The sequence below is a fragment of the Mobula hypostoma genome, chromosome 9 (genome assembly GCF_963921235.1).
Source record: "Mobula hypostoma chromosome 9, sMobHyp1.1, whole genome shotgun sequence".
Lineage (NCBI taxonomy): Eukaryota > Metazoa > Chordata > Chondrichthyes > Myliobatiformes > Myliobatidae > Mobula > Mobula hypostoma.
Genome location: NC_086105.1, coordinates 129,734,993 through 129,754,112, shown reverse-complemented (window position 1 = coordinate 129,754,112; position 19,120 = coordinate 129,734,993). Strand labels below are relative to the sequence as shown.

Here is a 19,120-nt window from a genome sequence, read left to right as displayed (position 1 = left end):
TTAATCGTGAATCAAATATAACTCCCAGAAATTTAAATGATGCAACCCTTTCTAATTCAACCCCATACATCCTTAACTTCTTCTCTACCTCAACCCTTTTCCTGGTAAAAAATACAGTTTGAGTTTTATCTACTGAAAATCTACATCCCCAATCATAACCCCACTCCACCACTTCATCAATTGCTTCTTGTAGTTTCCTGATTATATGGTCCATGTTCCTGCCTCTTTTCCACAAGGCCCCATCATCAGCAAACAGTGACCTACCTATATCCACTGGTACCTTTGTGAAGACATCATTGATCATAATGATGAAAAGTAACGGGCTAATCACACTACCTTGAGGTGTGCCATTTTCCACTATGTACTGTTTTGATAATTCTGATCCAATCCGAACTTGATTTTTTCTACCAAACAAAAAATCTTTAATCCAATTAAAAACTCTCCCACCAACCGCCCTGAATTCCTCCTGAACTTTGTGTTATTTGTAAAACGAACGTACTTCCGGGGCCCTGATGTTCCCGGCGATGACGTCAGCTGTCGCGCTCAGCTGTGCAAGGGCGCCTGCGTCTGAGATTGTGAAAACAAATACCGAAAGACTCCGATTCGTGTCAAGTCTATCTTCGGGAAAGGAACAGGTTCTCCAACATGGCTCAGCCAGCAGAAAGAGGTCAGCATTGAAATGTTCAGATATTTCTGTCTGGTAGTCGGATAGACTGATCGCTTTCTGTGCCGTGAAGTTTCTCAGTAAGACAGTGTGATTGAAGAGTATTGCTCGTTTGAGCTACGCCGAATCTGGAACTGGAATTCTGTGCAGAGGTACTAGCTCCTCCGCTGTATTGGATTTTTGCTCTTCCTGAGTGGGGACTAGATTAAGATTTAGACTAGAATGAATTCTTTTGATCTAACATATGCCAAAGAAAGGCTAAGATTATGCTAGCTAAGACAAAGTTTAGATGGAATTACATATAACCATATAACAATTACAGAACGGAAACAAGCCACCTCGGCCCTTCTAGTCCGTGCCGAACTCTTATTCTCACCCAGTCCCACCGACCTGCACTCAGCCCATAACCCTCCATTCCTTTCCTGTCCATATACCTATCCAATTTAACTTTAAACAACAACATCGAACCTGCCTCAACCACTTCTGCTGGAAGCTCGTTCCACACAGCTACCACTCTCTGAGTAAAGAAGTTCCCCCTCATGTTACCCCTAAACTTTTACCCTTTAACTGTCAACTCATGTCCTCTTGCTTGAACCTCCTGCACTCTCAATGGAAAAAGCCTATCCACGTCAACTCTATCTATCCCCTTCATAATTTTAAATACCTCTATCAAATTCTACCCCCCCCCCAACCTTCTATGTTCCAAAGAATAAAGACCCTACTTGTTCAACCTTTCTCTGTAACTTAGGTGATGAAACCCAGGTAACATTTTAGTAAATCTTCTCTGTACTCTCTTTATTTTGTTGACATCTTTCCTATAATTCAGTAACCAAAACTGTACACAATACTGCAAATTTGGCCTCACCAATGCCTTGTACAATTTCAACATTACATCCCAACTCCTATACTCAATGCTCTGATTTATAAAGGCCAGCATACCAAAAGCTTTCTTCACCACCCTATCCACATGAGATTCCACCTTCAGGGAACTATGCACCATTATTCCTCGATCCCTCTGTTCTATTGCATTCTTCAATGCCCTACCATTTACCATGTATGTCCTATTTTGATTAGTCCTACCAAAATGTAGCACCTCACATTTATCAGCATTAAACTCCATCTGCCATCTTTCAGCCCACTCTTCTAACTGGCCTAAATCTCTCTGCAAGGTTTGAAAACCTACTTCATTATCCACAACTCCACCTATCTTAATATCATCTGCATACTTACTCATCCAATTTACTACCCCATCATCCAGATCATTAATGTATATGACGAACAACATTGGACCCAGTACAGATCCCTGAGGCACACCACTAGTCACTGGCCTCCAATCTGACAAACAGTTATCCACCACTACTCTCTGGCGTCTCCCATCCAGCCACTGCTGAATCCATTTTACGACTTCAATATTAATACCTAACAATTGAACCTTCCTAACTAACCATCCGTGTGGAACCTTGTCAAAGGCCTTACTGAAGTCCATATAGAAAACATCCATCGCTTTATCCTCGTCAACTTCCCTAGTAACCTCTTCAAAAAATTCAATAAGATTTGTCGAACATGACCTTCCACTCACAAATCCATGTTGACTGTTCCTAATCAGACCCTGTCTATCCATATAATTATATATACCATGTTACGTACCCCGTAACTTGGTTGCCAAACCAGCAGAAATGGACCACTTAGTTGAAGTCTGGATTACTGGAACTAAGAAAGTTTTATTAAAGAAATAAGTAACACGGTACTCTAAACGTAAGGATATAAATGCAATGGGTTAGCAATGATAAAACACACATGTACACAAAACTAGGATAATAGGAATCAATCAAGCTCTATCGCAGTCTAGGGGTAAAATGATCAGTCTCAAGTGACACAGAGTTCAGTTCAGTTTAGTTCTGTTCGCAGTAATCGCTGTTGTGCCGTTGGGGGAAGAGAGAGAGAGCGAATGATGATATTCAAATCGGATTCAACAGACCTTTGATATTCCTCGCAGTTAGCTTTCAGGCGAGCCCTTTGTAATGTCTTCTGAGGTCACCGACTGTGACCCCTCCGTTCCGGATATGATCGTTCTTCTGCGGTGAACCCGGCACCCAGGCAAGGGCGGACACACACACCAGGTTCCCGCCGATTGTACCTTTTCACCCTGTGCGTCTATGGTCGGTCCCGCGACCAGACCTCCAAAACTCCCACAACTTGTGGGGGGGGGGCACCGCACTTCCAGGGTCTCGATACCTCGTCGTGTCGTGGTGTCTCTTGCCTTAGCGAACCTGTTCCTTTTATCCCCCTGCTGGGGTATCGCCTGTCCATCAAACTTCAAACAGTTCAGGTTCAAAGCAACCGGTCTAAACAATACTCGGAACTGTGTCTCTTTTTGTTAATCTCTCTCGTCTCTCTCTTATTAGCATTTTGAATGTTTCCCCCATTTGTCTCTCTCTTATCTCTCTTATCAGCATCAATCTTCTGATAACTGGGTCTGTTGTCACAACCATCTCTAAGAATACTTTCAATCAATTTGCCCACCACTGACATCAAACTCACAGCCCGATAATTTCTAGGTTTACTCTTAGAACCCTTTTTAAACAATGGAACAACATGAGCAATACGCCAATCCTCCAGTACCATCCCCGTTTCTAATGACATTTGAAATATTTCTGTCAAAGCCCTGCTATTTCCACACTAACTTCCCTCAAGGTCCTAGGGAATATCCTGTCAGGACCCGGAGAATTATCCACTTTTATATTCCTTAAAGGCTCCAGTTCTTCCTCTTCTTTAACCATCATAGTTTCCATAACTTCCCTATCTGTTTCCCTTATCTTACACAATTCAATATCCTTCTCCTTAGTGAATACCGAAGAAAAGAAATTGTTCAGAATCTCCCCCATCTCTCTTGGCTCCACACATAGCTGTCCACTCTGATTCTCTAAGGGACCAATTTTATCCCTCACTTTCCTTTTGCTATTAATATAACTGTAGAAATCCTTGGGATTTAATTTCACCTTACTTGCCAAAGCAATCTCATATCTTTTAGCTTTTCTAATTTCTTTCTTAAGATTCTTTTTACATTCTTTATATTCCTGGAGCACCTCATTTACTCCATGCTGCCTATATTTATTGTAGATATCTCCCTTTTTCCAAACCAAGTTTCCAATATCCCTTGAAAACCATGGCTTTCTCAAGCTTTTAACCTTTCCTTTCAACCTAACAGGAACATAAAGATTCTGTACCCTCAAATTTTCACCTTTGAATGACCCCCATTTCTCTATTACATTCTTCCCATAAAACAAATTGTCCCAATCCACTCCTTCTAAATCCTTTCGCCTCTCCTCAAAGTTAACCTTTCTCCAATCAAAAATCTCAACCCTGGGTCCAGACCTATCCTTCTCCATAATTATATTGAAACTAATAGCATTGTGATCACTGGTCCCGAAGTGCTCTCCAACACAAACCTCCGTCACCTGCCCTATCTCATTCCCTAACAGGAGATCCAACACTGCCCTTTCTCTAGTTGGTATCTCTATGCATTGCTGCAAAAAACTATCCTGACACATTTTACAAACTCCAAACCATCCAGCCCTTTTACAGTATGGGCTTCCCAGTCTATGTGTGAAAAATTAAAATCTCCCACAGTCACAACCTTGTGCTTACTACAAGTATCTGCTATCTCCTTACAAATTTGCTCCTCCAATTCTCGCTTCCCATTTGGTGGTCTATAATACACCCCCATAAGTGTTACTACACCTTTCCCATTCCTCAATTCCACCCAAATAGCCTCCCTAGAAGAGCCCTCTAATCTATCTTGCCAGAGCACCGCTGTAATATTTTCTCTGACGAGCAATGCAACACCTCCCCCTCTTGTCCCTCCGATTCTATCACATCTGAAGCAATTAAATCCAGGAATATTTAGATACCAATCAGACCCCTCCTGTAACCATGTTTCACTAATAGCTACCACTTCATACTTCCAGATATCAATCCATGCTTTAAGCTCATCCACCTTTCTTATAATGCTCCTAGCATTAAAATAAATGCATTTAAGAAATTTTCCACCTCTTACTCTCTGTTTATCACTAATGGTGCAAACAAATTTATTAATTTCTTTTTCTTCCTTCTCCCCTACATCTGTTCCTACACTCTGGTTCCCCTCCCCCTTTATATCTAGTTTAAATCCACTGGACCCTCTCTAGCAAACCCACCTGCAAGAATATTTGTCCCCCTCCAGTTCAGATGTAAACTGTCCTGCCGGAACAGATCCCACCTTCCCTGGAAAACTGTCTAATAGTCTATAAATCTGAAGCCCTCCCTCCTGCACCATGTCTTCAGCCACGTGTTGATCTGCGTTATCTTAATATTTCTAAACTCGCCTGCACGTGGCACTGGTAGTAATCCTGAGATTGCTATCCTGGAGGTCCTGGTCCTTTAACTTGGCACCTAACTCCCTAAACTCACCTTTCAGGACCTCCTCACTCTTCCTACCCATGTCATTGGTCCCTACCTCTTGAGAATACCGAATATATGTTGTTTTATTTCACAGTGTGTTAAAAACAAAGAATATTAAAATAAGATAATGTTTTGTTTGTGTCATTTCACATAAGGAACACCATAACCTCTATGTACTTTGGTGGCTGAACTGCTCAGTACAACAGACGTTTAATTCATTGTTTGTGTCTGCGCTGAGATTTCAGTCAGTCTCAATGCAGTAAATATGGAAAGGTTTTGAAGATTACAATATAAAATCACCTTCTGCATAATCAGATGTGGCTCAGCTAGTATTAGGGAAAGCTGGGGACTGACAGGTCGGTGTGGGAATAGGGAGAATTAAAATGACATGCAATTGAATGAAAAACCAACAAGTCTTGGTCTTAAAGGCATAGTTAAAAAAATTGCCAGACCTGAGATGAGAAATACTGCAAAATATGAAAAATTGTAAGACACACAAAAATGCTGGAAGAGCTCAGCAGGCCAGGCAGCATCTATGGAAAAAAAGTTCAGTCGACTTTTTGGGCTGAGGCCCTTCAGCAGGACTGGAGGAAAAAAAAAATGAAGGGTAGATTTAAAAGGTGGTGGTGGGGGGGGCGGTGGAACAGAGGGTGATAGGTGAAGCCGGGAGGGGGAGGGATGAAGTAAAGAGCTGGGAATTTGATTGGTGAAAGAAATGTAGGGCTGGAGAAGGGAGATTCTGATAGGCGAAATCAGAAGGCCATGAAAAAAAGAAAAGAGGGGAGGAACACCAGAGGGAAGGCAAGGAGATAAACTGAGAGAGGGACAAGGGGATGGGGAATGGTGAAGGGGGGGCATAGACTCTAGGGTGAAGTAACACCTCACCTGGAAGGACTTTTTGGGGCCCTGAATGGTAGTGAGGGAGGAGTGTAGGGGCAGATGTAGCAAGGATAAATGCCAGGAGGGAGATTGGTGGGGAGTGACCAATTGACAAGGGAGTCACATAGGGAGGGATCCCTGCGGACTCTTCATCTGTGAATCTGTATGGGTCATATACTGTGCCCGGTGAGGCCTCCTGTATATTGGTGAGACCTAATGTAGATGGGACATCGCTTCAGCGAGCACCAGAAGAAGTGGGATCTCCCAGTGGCCACCGGTTGTTATTCCACTTCCCATTCCCATTCTGATATGTCTATCCATAGCCTCCTCTACTGTCGCGATGAGGTTACACTGAAGTTGAAGAACAACACCTTATATTCCATCTGGGAGCTTCCAGCCTGATGGCATGAACATTGATTTCTCGAACTTCCAATAATGCCCCCCCTTCACCATTCCCCATTCCCCATTCCCTTTTCCCTGTCTCATCTCATTTCCTTGCTTGTCAATTGCCTCCCTCTGGTGCTCCTTCCCATTTTCTTACTTCCATGGGCTTCTGTCCCCTGCCTTCCCTAACTCTGTATCTATTTCACCAAACATCTTCCCAACTCTTTACTTCATCCCATCCCCTCCCGGTTTCACCAATCATCTTGTGTTTCTCTCTCCCCTCCCTCCACCTTTTAAATCTACTCCTTGTCTTTTTTTTCTCCAGTCCCGCCAAAGGGTCTCCGCTCAAAACATCGACTCTACTTTTTTGCATAAATGCTGCCTGGCCTGCTGAGTTCCTCTAGCATTTTGAGTGTGTTGCTTTGATTTCCAGCATCTGCAGATTTTCTCTTGTTTTTCAAAACTCCACCTGTGATGGATTTGCGTGTGGGATCTGAGCCCAGCTTAGGTCATCAGGCGGGCTTTACAAATCTACCATGTTTGCAGCAATTCCTCCATGGTATATTTCCTGTGTTGATCTTGCTTCGTCTTTTATCCAATGCATTGTTTGAAAGTTGTCATCTTTACAGTGTTCCACAATCAGAAGAATTCACACCAGCATCTTTACTTTCTTAAAGGTTAAGGAGGTTTGACCTGTTACTGAACACGAACAAACTTCTATAGTTATAGTATTGATTGAATCCGAGCCGATTACGCCACGGCCCGGTACTGTGATTCACGGTTGCAAGTGTCATAGCATTTGGGTATGGCACAAGTGCTGAGAGAGAGACACTGAAGCGAGTTGACAGTTCACGGAGTTCAGTGCGAACTTGGCGGGATTTTAAGGAAAAGGAAAACAAGAAACGCTGAGCCAACAGAGTCGTTAACCAGAACTGCCGAAATGAAAGTTAGATGCCAACGCCGCGGCTGAAAGCAATAGCTATGTATTGCGATATATAACGATGTACTGGACCTTGCCCCATGCCCGGTGAGATGCCAGGAGCCACCGCACAGTATTGACCAAGGAACCATCCACCCAGCAGGGAGAATGGGGGAGCGGTGTGGAGTGACAGGTGCCAGGGAAGAGGTAGTGACAGGCTTGAGCTGGGAAACCTGGACCACAGGGTGGATCTTCATTAATGCCAGTCGGCGCAATCTATGTGAGACCTTGTTGATAGTTTTTTCCACTACAAATGGTTCCATGTAGCATGGGGTCAATTTGCGGCTCTTGGCTTTCAGAGAAAGATCCCTTGATGCCAAATGGACCTCCTCTCCTGGCTTGAAAGGCCTCATCTGTCGGCAGAGCCGATCAGCCTGCTGGGTATGTTGTTTCCGGGCACGTGGCAGAGAAGCTCCGGCTCGTCTCGAGGAGCGCTTGCGGCTTGCAACGCTGGATCAGCTATTCAGCGGCAGTAACTCCTACCTCAATCCCCTAGTCAGGGAATAGCAGTGGCTGAAATCCCTTCTAGCATTCAGAGGGGGACATACCCGTGGAGGATGACTGGAGGTTATTGTGGGCGATTTCTGCCCAATCCAGTTCAAGCTCCAGGACATAGGGTTAGAAGAGGCAAGGCAGCTCAGGGTTGTTTCCAGCTCTTAATTCACTCTCTCAGTCTGGGCATCAGATTGTGGGTGCAAACCAGATGAAAGGCTGGCAGTGGTTCCTACGAGAGAATGGGAAGCCAAAAGTGGTAAGCAAACTATGGTCCACGATCAGACAGTATGTCTTGAGGGAAGCCATGGAGCCTGACTACATGTTGAACTACGAGTGTGGCATTCTTCTGAGCCAACGGGAGCTTAGGGAGGGCAATGGAGTGGCTACCCTTGTAGAATCGATCCAGAACGACCGAGGTGGTGTTTTTACCATTAGACAGGGGCATACCAGTGATGGAATCCATTGAGAGGTGGGACCAGGCACGGAGGAGCACAGGCAGCAGACATAGAAGACATAGGATGCTGGCGTGACGTCTTGTTATGAGCACAAGTGAGACAGGCAGATGCAAAGTCATGGACATTCTGGGACATACATGGCCACCAAAACTCCCTTGATAAACTCTTGGATCTGTTGAATTCCTGGATGTTCAGCCATTCGAGAGGAATGACCCCATTCCAACACTTTGGAGCGCACCATAGCAGAGACAAACAGTAGGTAGTGTGGTCCTCCAGCTGGGCCTGGGTCTGACTGCTGGGCAGCCTTCACCTGCGTCTCTATCCCCTAGATCACCTGAGCATCAATGCACGAGCGAGGAAGGATGGGCTCTGGATCGACATTGTCCTCAGAACGGTCCAACTGCAGGGTGAGAGTCCCGGCCTTAGTATTCCTGCTGCTGGGAGGATAGGTGAGGATGAAATTAAACCGGGTGAAGTTGAGAGCCCAATGGGTTTGACGGGATTTCAGTCTCTGCGTTCTGAATGTAGGACAGATTCTTGTGATCTAATAAACCAAAATAAGGATGCTCTGCCCCCTCCATCCAGTGTCGCCATTCCTCCAGGGCTTCCTTGACAGCCAGAAGTTCCTGTTTCCCAACATGATAATTACTCTTGGCCGAAGTCAAACAACGGGAAAGAAAGTCACAAAGGTGCAACCGGCTATCCTCAGAAGAGCACTGAGAGAGTACGGCTCCTATGCCGACATCTGATACATCCACCTCGACTATAAATGGCCGTGATGGATCTAGGTGTTGCAGCACTGGGAATGTGGTGGAACATCACTTTAGTTCTGAAAATGTTTGTTCGGCATCGTTTGTCCAATGCAATCTTGCAGATGTCTTCCTCGTGAGTCCACATTTGGGAACCGCCATAGAGATGAAATTCCAGATGATGCGGCGATTTAAGTTCGCAAACCCCATGAAGCGCCGGACCTGTTTGACTGTAGATAGTTTGGGCCACTCCGTAACCACCTGAAATTTTCTTAGCTCCATTGAAACACTGGGTGGTGTAAGTATATAGCCCAAAAACAACACCTGGTCTTTATGCAAGTCGCACTACTCTGACTTGGCATACAGGTTATCCTTGAGGAGCTGTTGGAGAACTCTCCGGACATGCTGGATGTATTCCTGATGAGAGTGAGAATCGATAAGAATGTCGCCCAGACACACAAAAACGAACTGATTCAACATGTCTCTGAGCGCATCATTAACTCAAGTCTGAAAAACAACAGAGGCGTTGGCCAGACCTAAGAGCATGACAGGGTACTCATAGTGGCCAGTGAGGTGTTGAAAACTGTCTTCCACTCACATCCTTCTCTGATACCAAACAGATAATAAGTATTGCACAGATCAATTTTGGAAAATGTGGTTGCTCTCTGGAGATGTTCGAACGCAGAGGCAAGCAGGGGAAGAGGGTAGCTGTTCCTCACAATAATATTGCTTAGGGGCCGATAATCGATGCAGGGACGGAGCTTACTATCTTTCTTGGGGCATGAGACTCCCAGTGGCACCGGAGTCGACAAATGCCTTAAGTTCTTGGGTCTGAGCAAGGAAGCTGTGTGCATTACACATTGAGGGGAAGCTGATTACAGAGAGAACCAACCCGTCAGGACTCCCCTCCCCACTGATGCATATTATCTTTTACTGGACAGTTGAGACCAAAAGACAAAGGAGCAGAAGTCGGCCATTCGGCCCATTGAGTCTGCTCCGCCATTTTATCATGAGCTGATCCATTCTCCCATTTAGTCCCACTCCCCCGCCTTCTCACCATAACCTTTGACGCCCTGGCTACTCAGATACCTATCAATCTCTGCCTTAAATACACCCAATGACTTGGCCTCCACTCTCACCCGTGGCAACAAATTCCATTGATTCACCACCCTCTGGCTAAAAAAATTTCTTCGCATCTCTGTTCAGAATTGGCGCCCTTTAATCCTTAAGTCATGCCCTTTTGTACTGGACTCCCCCATCACAGGAAACAACTTTGCCACATCCACCCTGTCCATGCCTTTCAACATTTGAAATGTTTCTATGAGGTCTCCCTTCATTCTTCTAAACTCCAAGGAATACAGTCCAAGAGCAGACAAACGTTGCTCATATGTTAACCCTCTCATTCCCGGAATCATTCTAGTGAATCTTCTCTGTACCCTCTCCAACATCAGCACATCCTTTCTTAAATAAGGAGACCAAAACTGCCTACAGTACTCCAAGTGAGATCTCATCAGCGCCTTATAGAGCCTCAACATCACATCCCTGCTCCTATACTCTATTCCTCTAGAAATGAATGTCAACATTGCATTTGCCTTCTTCACCACCAACTCAACCTGGAGGTTAACCTTAAGGGTATCCTGTACAAGGACTCCCGAGTCCCATTGCATCTCAGAACTTTGAATTCTTTCCCCATTTAAATAATAGTCTGCCCACTTATTTCTTCTGCCAAAGTGCAGAACCATACACTTTCCAACATTGTATTTCATTTGCCACTTCTTTGCCCATTCTTCCAATCTATCCAAGTCTCTCTGCAGACTCTCTGGTTCCTCAGCACTACCGGCCCCTCCACCTATCTTTGTATCATCAGCAAACTTAGCCACAAAGCCATCTATTCCATAATCCAAATCGTTGATGTACAATGTAAAAAGAAGCAGCCCCAACATGGACCCCTGTGGAGCACCACTGGTAACCAGCAGCCAACCAGAATAGGATCCCTTTATTCCCACTCTCTGTTTCCTGCTAATCAGCTAACGCTCTATCCATGTATGTAACTTTCCCGTAATTCCATGGGCTCTTATCTTGTTAAGTAGCCTCATGTGTGGCACCTTGTCAAAGGCCTTCTGAAAATCCAAATATACAAAATCCACTGCATCTCCCTTGTCAAGCCTACTTGTAATTTCCTCAAAAAATTGTAATAGGTTTGTCAGGCAGGATTTTCCTTTAAGGAATCCATGCTGAGTTCTACCTATCTTGTCATATGCCTCCAGGTACTCTGTAACCTCATCCTTGATAATCGACTCCAACAACTTCCCAACCACTGATGTCAAGCTAACAGGTCTATAATTTCCTTTTTGCTTCCTTGTCCCCTTCTTAAATAGTGGAGTGACATTTACAATCTTCCAGTCCTCCGGAACCATGCCAGAATCTATCGACTTTTGAAAGATCATCGCTAATGCTTCCGCAATCTCCACAGCTACTTCCTTCAGAACACGAGGGTGCATTCCATCTGGTCCGGGAGATTTATCTACCTTCAGACTATTCAGCTTCCAGAGTACTTTCTCTGTTGTAATTGTGACTGCGCACACTTCTCTTCCCTGCCACCCTTGAGTGTCCAGTATACTGCTGATGTCTTCCTCAGTGAAGACTGATGCAAAATACCGTCCAATTCCTCCGCCAAATCCTTATCTCCCATTACAATTTCTCCAGCATCATTTTCTATCGGTCCTATATCTACTCTCACCTGTCTTTTACTCTTTATATACTTGAAAAAGCTTTTAGTATCCTCTTTGATATTATTTGCTAGCTTCCTTTCATAGTTAATCTTTTCCCTCTTAATGACCTTCTTAGTTTCCTTTTGTAAGCTTTTAAAAACTTCCCAATCGTCTGTCTTCCCACTAATTTTTGCTTCCTTGTATGCCCTCTCCTTTGCTTTAACTTTGGCTTTGACTTCTCTTGTTAGCCACAGTTGCATCCTTTTTCCATTCGAAAATTTCTTCTTTTTAGGAATATACCTGTCTTGCACCTTCCTCACTTCTTGCATAAACTCTAGCCACTGCCGCTCTGCCGTCCTTCCCGCCAGTGTCCCTTTCCAGTCAACTTTGGCCAGTTCCTCTCATACCACTGTAATTTCCTTTACTCCACTGAAATACCGACACATCAGATTACGGCTTCTCTTTATCAAATTTCACAATGAACTCAATCATGTTATGATCACTGTCTCCTAAGGGTTCCTTCACCTCAAGCTCTCTAATCACCTCCAGTTCATTACACAATACCCAATCCAGTACAGCCGATCCCCTAGTGGGCTCAACAACAAGCTGTTCTAAAAAGCCATCTCGCAGACATTCTACAAATTCTCCCTTTTGAGATCCAGTGCCGACCTGATTTTCCCAATCCACTCGCATGTTAAAATCCCCCACAATTATCATAACACTGCCCTTCTGACAAGCCTTTTCTATTTCCTGTTGTAAGTTGTAGTTCACATCACTGCAGCTGTTTGGAGGCCTGTATAAAACTGCCAGCAGGGTCCTTTTACCCCTGCGATTTCTTAGCTCAACCCATAAAGATTCTGCACCTTCCGATCCTATATCACCTCTTTCTAATGATTTAATATCATTTCTCACCAATAAAGCCACGCCTCCCCCTCTGCCTACCTTCCTATCCTTCCGATACACTGTGTATCCTTGGACGTTCAGCTCCCAGAGACATGCATCCTTTAGCCACATCTCAGTGATGGCCACAATATCATACCTGCCAATCTGTAGCTGTACAACAAGATCATCCACTTTATTCCTTATGCTGCGTGCATTTAAGTATAACACCTTAAGACCAGTATTAGGTACTTTTCGCTTTGATTTCACTGTAACTTTACTGCACTGCAACTCATCCCAATGGCTACAAATTTGTCCCATCACCTGCCTGTCTTTCCTGACATCTTTACTGCTCACTATCTTAGATTTATTTCTGTTTTCCCCTTCCTCCGCTCTATCATTCCAGTTCCCATCCCCCTGCCAAATTAGTTTAAACTCTCCCTAACAGCTCTATTAAACCTTCCCGCCAGGATATTAGCCCCCTTCGGGTTCAGGGAAACCTGAACCTGTCCATTTTGAACAAGTCATACTTACCCCAGAAGAGATCCCAATGATCCAAGAATCTGAAGCCCTGCCTCCTGCACCAATCTCTCAGCCACGCATTCATCTGCCTGATCCTTCTATTCTTGCCCTCGTTAGCAATCTTGAGATTACTACCCTGGAGGTCCTGCTTCTCAGCTTCCTTCCTAACTCCCAGAAATCTCTCTTCAGGACCTCCTCCCTTGTCCTATCTATGTCATTGGTACCAACACGTACCAAGACAACTGGCTGCTCGTCCTCTCCCTTCAGAATATTTTGGACCGGATCCGAGGCATCCCATACCCTGGCACCTGGGAGGCAACACACCATGCGGGTATCTCTATCAGGCTCACAGAATCTCCTGTCTGTTCCCCTGACTATGGAATCCCCTATGACTACTGCATTCCTCCTCTCCCTCCTTCCCTCCTCCACAACAGCACCAGGCTCAGTGCCAGAGACCCGGTCACCGTGGGTGTCCCCTGTCAGGTCATCCTCCTCAACAGCATCCAGAACAAGATCTTTGTTGCTGAGGGGGACAGCCACAGGTGTGCTCTCCACTATCCGGGCACTTCTGAGACAAGATGCTCAGAATTTTCCTGGTTCATCTTAATAGAGACAGGAACCTGTTCTCATGTATCGATCCCGTTCCTCCTGAGATAAGCGCATGCGTCCCACTTGCATAGGCACCTCACTGAACTGGGTGCTGGGTAATGAGGGCAAAGGTGAGGAAACACTGTGATCAGACGGTGAGTAGGAAGCTTGAGACATTCTTTCCCTGTGCCACTCAGCTACCCGGTCGTCAACTCGAATAGCCAGAATAATCAGGTCATCCAGACTATCCTGCTCGTCATAGACAGTGATCTCGTGTTGGACCCCTGTGTTCAGTCCACGACTGAATGCAGTGATGAGAGATCTCTTATTCCATCCCGTCACTCCAGCAAACATGCGTAATTTGACTGCATAGGCCCTCACTGTCCTTCTGCCTTGTTGCAGGTCCAGGAGATGATGGGTATTCTCCTGACTCCAGTTTAAAAGATCAGAAACTCTCCTTATCTTTGCAAAGAAACGTTGAAAGTATTAGGCCGCAGGATATCCTTGCACCCGTAAAGCATTGAACAGGCTGAGTGTTGGTCCATCGAGGAGATTTACCGTGTACGCCAGTTTTTCAACCTCATCACCAAAACATCCAGGGTTGGCTTGGAATGTCAGCTCACACTTGATGATAAAGGTTCTGCTACATTCAGGTTCATGGGAATTTCTGCCCAGTGGTGGTCCTGGTGCTATGTTAATCAACTCAAATTGGTGACTATATAATCAAAATTTAGGCTTTTACAAACTTATCCCAGTATAAAATACCCATGGATTTTCCACTTAATTGCTTGAGATTCTGGAGCATTTTAATTGCATACTAAGGTATTCACCAATCAGACTTTTTAGCATCTAAAGGAACTACATTGATGAAGATTGATTGTAATCTCCTTAGTTGCAGTGATGAAATACTTAGTAATGTGTAGTTATGATGCACTGATTTCTGCTCTCTGGTAATGCATGTTATGATGTTTATTTACTATTTTGTATAATTTTAATTAGGGACTGCTTTCTGGTTTCATCTCTGTAAAAATTCTTTGTTGTGATTGACTCTCAGCTAGCAGCTGGATTCCAGAGAATTGAGACCTGCCAGAAAGAGATGCCAGGAAAGAGATTGCTAATTTTTTATGGGGTGGATTTTATTTCCCATTTGATCATGGAGTGTTGATGCGTTCCCATTGATTAGAGATCCTGGACTGTTGTGTTGGATTAAAGGAAAGACAACAATTGAATTCCGATTCTGGAAGGCCCAATCATAACATTGTTGGTGCTGCAAATATACAGTTTTATCTCACAGCACTATAAAATCATAGTTTACATTCTTTTCAAATGCCAAGGAAAAATTATTCCATGTCAGAGAAATAATGTGTTTGCAAAGGAAAACTACTGGAGAAAATCAGCCAGTCACGCAGCATATGTGGAAAGAGAAACCAGTTAAACTTTCAGATCAGTGACAGTTCCTGAGAACTAGGGAAGAATGGAGAGGTGTCAGTTTTGAAAGCAGAGTTCTGGTAGAAGACTGAGATACAAGACAAAAGAAGATATGGAATTTGTTTGAGACTGATCAGGTAATAAAGAGTGTGAATACTAATAGCACTTTTAAATATTACTACTAGTTTATAAAGTACTGAATGGCCTAGGGCCAAAATACACCTCTGATCTCTTGTTCCATTATGAACCATCCCAAGCTCTCAAGTTATCTCTTTTTTCTGTCTCCAGGGTCAAAACTAAATTACAATGCTCCACATACTGGAATAACCTTACAGAGGATCTGAAGTCTGTCCCAACATTAAGCACTTTAAATCGAGGTGTCAGACTTTCTTTTCGCTGTAGCTTTTAATTAGGATCTCCTGCACTGTAACTTTTATTCTCTTTAAAATCTATTTATCGAATCTATTTCTGTGTGATTTTATTCTCTTTATATTTTCTGAAATTTGATGTTTGATTTTTATTTCTTGTTGTTTGTAAATAACTTGGAACTGCCTTGTGTTTGAAAAGTGCTATACAAATAAACTTGCCTTACAGGCACATGATAAGAAAAGGTCAAATAGCTGGAACGTTAGTGCTTATTCTAGAAAACTGTTTTCTAGAAAACTGTTTAGTGCCTAGATGGTAGATAAGAACTTACTGAGTTATTTTCAGCATTTTCTGTAAGTGTTTTGCTTTTGTTCACCAAGGAACATGTTTAATTTTTGTATATCTGTAAGTAAAATGTTAATATTAATGATCCATCCATTCATTCTGCATGGTCTGACACATCCCTCCCACTTCAGCCTACTACAGATTCTTGTTACTATTCTTCAACTGTCTACCAGGCTTTGCTTCCTGCTTCTACTATGCAATTCCCAGTGTGCTTCAGGACAAGTTCCAGGGGGTGAGTACTGAAATGCCCAGTGCATGAGAATGTAAACTATCTAGTTTTAATATTATGCAAGTAATTTGCCTATTTTGAATCCTGCATATCTGTACAAGTCCCAACACTGTCTTGCCTTGTGCATCTAGTATTCTGCAAATTGCTCTGAAATATTCAGAGCAAGAAGTCACACAACACGTGTGAGTGGACTGTGTTCGAGTTGTCAGGCTTCGGCTCAAGCTTGGGCAAGCAGAGGCAGAGGTTTTAAGTAAGTTTCTTGGAAGTTGTTTTTCCTTCTGTTAATGCATAGCTAGTTTGCTGAGAATGGGTCCAGAGTTAGTGGTCTGTTCCTTGTGTGAGATGTGGGAACCTTGGAAGATCTCCATTCTCCCTGATAACTACATCTGCACAAAGTGTACCGAGCTGTAGCTGGATAACCTTCGGCTCATACAACAAAATGAGGTGATAGATAGGAGCTACAGGGTGGTAGTCATCCTGAGTTATAAGAGGCAGGTACCTGGGTGATTGTCATGAGAGGCAAAGGGAGGAGGCAGAGAGTGCAGAGTACTTCTGTGGACGTTCCCCTCAATAATAAGTATACCACTTTGGATACTGTTCGGGAACAACCTGTCAGGGGTACACTGTGGTGAGCTGATCTCTGGCACTGAGTCTGTCTCTGTGGCTCAGAAGGGGAAGGGAAGGGGTGAGAAGGGCTGAGAATACAGAAGAGATTCCATAATTAGAGGAGCAGAGAGCAGACTGTGGACAGGAAAGAGATGCCCGGATAGTAAATTGCCTCCCAGGTGCCAGGATCAGGAATATCTTGGATGAGGTCCACAACATTCAACAGGGGGAGACTGAAGAGATGAAAGTCATGGTACATATTGGTACCGACGACACATGAAGGAAAAGGGATGATGTCCTGAAGAGAGAATCTAGGGAGTTAGATAGAAAGCTGAAAAGCAGGACCTCTGGGATAGTAATCTCTGGACTGCTGCCTGTACCATGCATCATTGAGGCTAAGAATAGAATGATTTGGCACATGAATGCATGGACTAAAGAATTAGCGCAAAAGGGTAGGGTTTCAGATTTCTGGATCATTGGGATCTCTTCTGGTATAAATATGACCTGCACAAAAATGACAGGTGACATCTGAACTTGAGAAGGACCAATATCCTTATGGGCAGGTTTTCTTGAGCTCTCGGGGAGGGTTTAGACTAATCTGGTAGGGGGTTAGAGACTAGAGTGATAGGGCTGAGGGCGGTGCAGTTGATATACACCCCGATGCAGTGTGTAGTGTAACTGTCAGGAAGGACAGGCAGATGATAGGGCAGAATTGTAGTCAGTAGGATGAGTTAAAGTGTAACAGAGGACCAAAATCAAAAAGAGTGATGGATACAGGATTGAAGGTTGGAACGCACGCAGAAAATGGAATAAGGTAGATGATCTTGTAGTGCAGTTGGCGATTTGCACGAATGATGTGGGCATCACTGAGTCATGGATGAAAGAAGATCATAGCTGTGAGTTTAACATCCAAGAATGTATATTGTATTGAAGGGACAGTCAGGTAGGCAAAGTGGATGGGGTAGGTCCATTGATAAAAATGAAATCAAATCCTTAGGTGACATAGGATTGGAAGGTGTAGAATCCTTGTAGGTATATTTAATAAACTAGACATATGAAAAGACTCATGGGAGTTTTCTACAGGCCTCCGAACAGTGGCCAGGATGTGGGCTACAAATTACAATGGGAGATAAAAAAAAAAGGCAATGATGCAATAGTCATGGAGAATTTCAATATGCAGGTGAAATCAATTTGGAGCTCCCAAGAGAAGCTATTTGTAGAATGCCTACGAGAAGGCTTTTTGGAGCAGATTGTGGTTGAATCCACTCAGGGAATGCCAATTCTGAACTGGATGTTATGTAGTGATCCAGATTTCATTAGGGAGCTTAGGGTATCCCTTAGGAGGCAGTGATCATAAATGATAGAATCCACACTTGAAAATTAGAAGCATCAGTATTATACATCTAAGGTTGTACGGAAGACCAGCAGTTGCCCATGCTGCACGTCTCCCCTCTCCATGCCATGGATGTTGTCCAAGGGAAGGGCAAGGGCCGATACAGCTTGGCACCGGTGTCATCGCAGAGCGATGTGTGGTTAAGTGCCTTGCTCATGGACACAACACACTTCCTCAGCTGAGGCTCGAACTAGCAACCTTCAGATAACTAGACCAACGCCTTAACCACTTGGCCACGCGCCACACACAGTATTACAGTGGAGAAAAGGGAATTACGTAGGAATGAAAGAGGAGCTGGCAAAAGTTGATTGGAAGGGGACACTAGCAAGGATGACAACAGAACAGAAATGGCTGGAGATTCTGTCAGAAATCTGGAAGATGTAGAAAAGATACATCCCAAAGATGAAGAGGTATTCTAAAGGGAGGATGAGGCAACCGTGGCTGACAAGGGAAGTCAAAGGTATCAGGCCACTGAAAATTGACACTGGAGAGTTTATAATGGCAGACGACCTTAAGAAGTATTTTGCAACAGTCTTTGCTGTAGAAGACACTGCAAAAAATGCAAGACTGACAGGGGGCAGAAGTGTCCTTGCCAGAAGGTTCTTGGGAAGCTGAAAAGTCTGAAGGTAGATAAGTCACCTAGACCAGATGGATTTACACCCCAGTGTTCCTAAAAGAGGTAGCTGAAGAGTTTGTGGGGGCATTAGTACTAATCTTTCAAGAATCACTCGTTCCTGAGGACTGGATCATTGCAAATGTCACACTACTCTTCAAGTAGGAAGGAAGGCAGAAGAAACAAAATGATAGGACAGTTAGCCTGACTTTCGTGGTTGGAAAGATGTTGGAGTGTATTATTAAGGATGAGGTTTTGGGGTACTTAAAGGCACGTGACAAAATAGGCCAAAGTCGGCTTGGTCTATTATGGGAAAATCTTGTCTGACAAATCTGTTGGAATTCTTTGAGGAAATAACAGGCAGGATAGACAAAGGAAAGTCAGTGGATGTTGCT

The 19,120-nt window shown here is 44.0% G+C and overlaps 1 protein-coding gene across 2 annotated transcripts in view; it reads left to right on the top strand.

The window, feature by feature from the left end:
• The first annotated feature begins 529 nt into the window (after positions 1-529).
• LOC134352050 (major facilitator superfamily domain-containing protein 1-like) overlaps positions 530-19,120 on the top strand; it is a 56,072-nt gene continuing 37,481 nt past the window's right edge. Inside the window, exons 1-2 of one of the 2 annotated variants that reach the window (XM_063059131.1) lie at positions 530-667; positions 16,016-16,116. In XM_063059131.1, coding sequence (XP_062915201.1) covers positions 646-667; positions 16,016-16,116 — 123 coding nt within the window. In that variant the 5' untranslated portion in view covers positions 530-645. The other variant, XM_063059134.1, reaches the window with a different exon arrangement.